The sequence below is a fragment of the Mus pahari genome, chromosome 4 (genome assembly GCF_900095145.1).
Source record: "Mus pahari chromosome 4, PAHARI_EIJ_v1.1, whole genome shotgun sequence".
Classification (NCBI taxonomy): domain Eukaryota; kingdom Metazoa; phylum Chordata; class Mammalia; order Rodentia; family Muridae; genus Mus; species Mus pahari.
In genome coordinates, this window is record NC_034593.1 from 28,348,302 (window position 1) to 28,349,761 (window position 1,460).

The 1,460-nt window shown below is 36.9% G+C and overlaps 1 protein-coding gene across 1 annotated transcript in view; it reads left to right on the forward strand.

Annotated features, from left to right (window-relative positions):
• Ttc14 (tetratricopeptide repeat domain 14) overlaps positions 1 to 1,454 on the forward strand; it is a 9,910-nt gene extending 8,456 nt beyond the window's left edge. The window contains exon 11 of the mRNA XM_021196167.2: positions 1 to 1,454. This exon is cut by the window's left edge and continues 481 nt beyond it. Coding sequence (XP_021051826.1) covers positions 1 to 429 — 429 coding nt within the window. The 3' untranslated portion in view covers positions 430 to 1,454.
• Positions 1,455 to 1,460: the final 6 nt, after the last annotated feature.

The following is a 1,460-nucleotide window of genomic DNA, read 5'->3' on the forward strand; positions in this document are numbered from 1 at the left end:
TCCTTCTCTAGAAATTCAGAGGACAAGCTGAAGGCATCTAGTTACCGAAGATTTGAAAAGGACACAGAGGGAAGAAGGGATCACTCTGGGAGGTGGGAGCCAAGTTCTGTGAAGTCCTCTACTTCACCAGCAAGTTCAGACTACTCTTGGAAGTCACTTGAAAAACCAAAAAAATATACATACTCTGGATCTCGGGATGTCAATAAACATGAGCAAAGATACCAGTTAAGTACAAATCAGGGAGAGCGTGCGTATGAAAAGGAGGACGGTTGCCGGGAGGGTAATAAAACTGAGGCTCCAGAAGAGATGCTAAATAGCAAAGAGCAGCCAGACTGCGGGGTTAAGAAAAATTTACCTCAAAATTTACTCAATATATTTAATCAGATAGCTGAATTTGAGAAAGAAAAAGGAAATAAGCCAAGAAAATGATCTGCTAAGGAAATCTTAATTTCCAGAAATTTGGGGATTCTTTAGCCCTGACGAATAGTTCTAAGTCTAAACTTATTTGTAACAGATCACAAAAGGCTGCTTTGTTTTCATTATCAGCCCCTTTGTCAGTGTTGTAGGTATATGTGGATACAACTATTTACTAACAGTTCAGACTTTTTCACCTAAAGATATTTTCCGAGTACTTTGTTTCTTCACTATAATGTGGTTGTGAGAATCCTTCCTTGGGTCCATCTTATTTCACTGTTAGAGAAAAATATGTTTGCATTGAACAGTTGAATTGTTTTATCAAAAGATACTTTATTCTGATTTTTGTTAAAAGCCCTTAGCCTTTGGGGGTGGGATAGAATATATGGTTGAATATTTCGTTGATATTATTTTCAATCATTTCTTTTCAGTATTAAAATTTTTGTACAATTTCATTTTTAAGTGGTAAATTATGACTTAATGTCTAAGGCTTGATGTAGATGGTTTGTGAACACTGTTTTCTTCCCAGCTTAACAAAATACTTTAAGAATAAGACCATGAAAGTTGGTTAATCAGAGCCTGTTTTATTTCTCCAGTATTAATTTTATTTAATGGTTATAGTCATAAGAAAATCTTTAATTTTAAACATTGACCTAACCCTTTGAGAATTTTGTATCAAACTAGATGAGAATAGAAAATAACTATTAGGAAAAAATAGCAGAGAATCACCCTATAAATCTGGTTTTCGTCTACTATCTCATTGCAAATGCCTGGAAAGTAAACATGTTTCTGAGTAGCAGAGGGTGATGTGCAGCTTTAGATTTCTAATCTGTCACTTCCCTCTACTGATGCCCCTCAATGAATCCTAGTGGATAACCCAGAGTAAATCCCAGGCCTCTGAGGTGGCTCAGTATGTAAAACTACCAGCCATGCCTGAGAACCTGAGTCCAATCTCAAGAGCCCATTGTGTCGGAGAGAACTAGCTCCCAAAGCTTGTCTTCCAACAGACACACACACACACACACACACACACACACACACACACA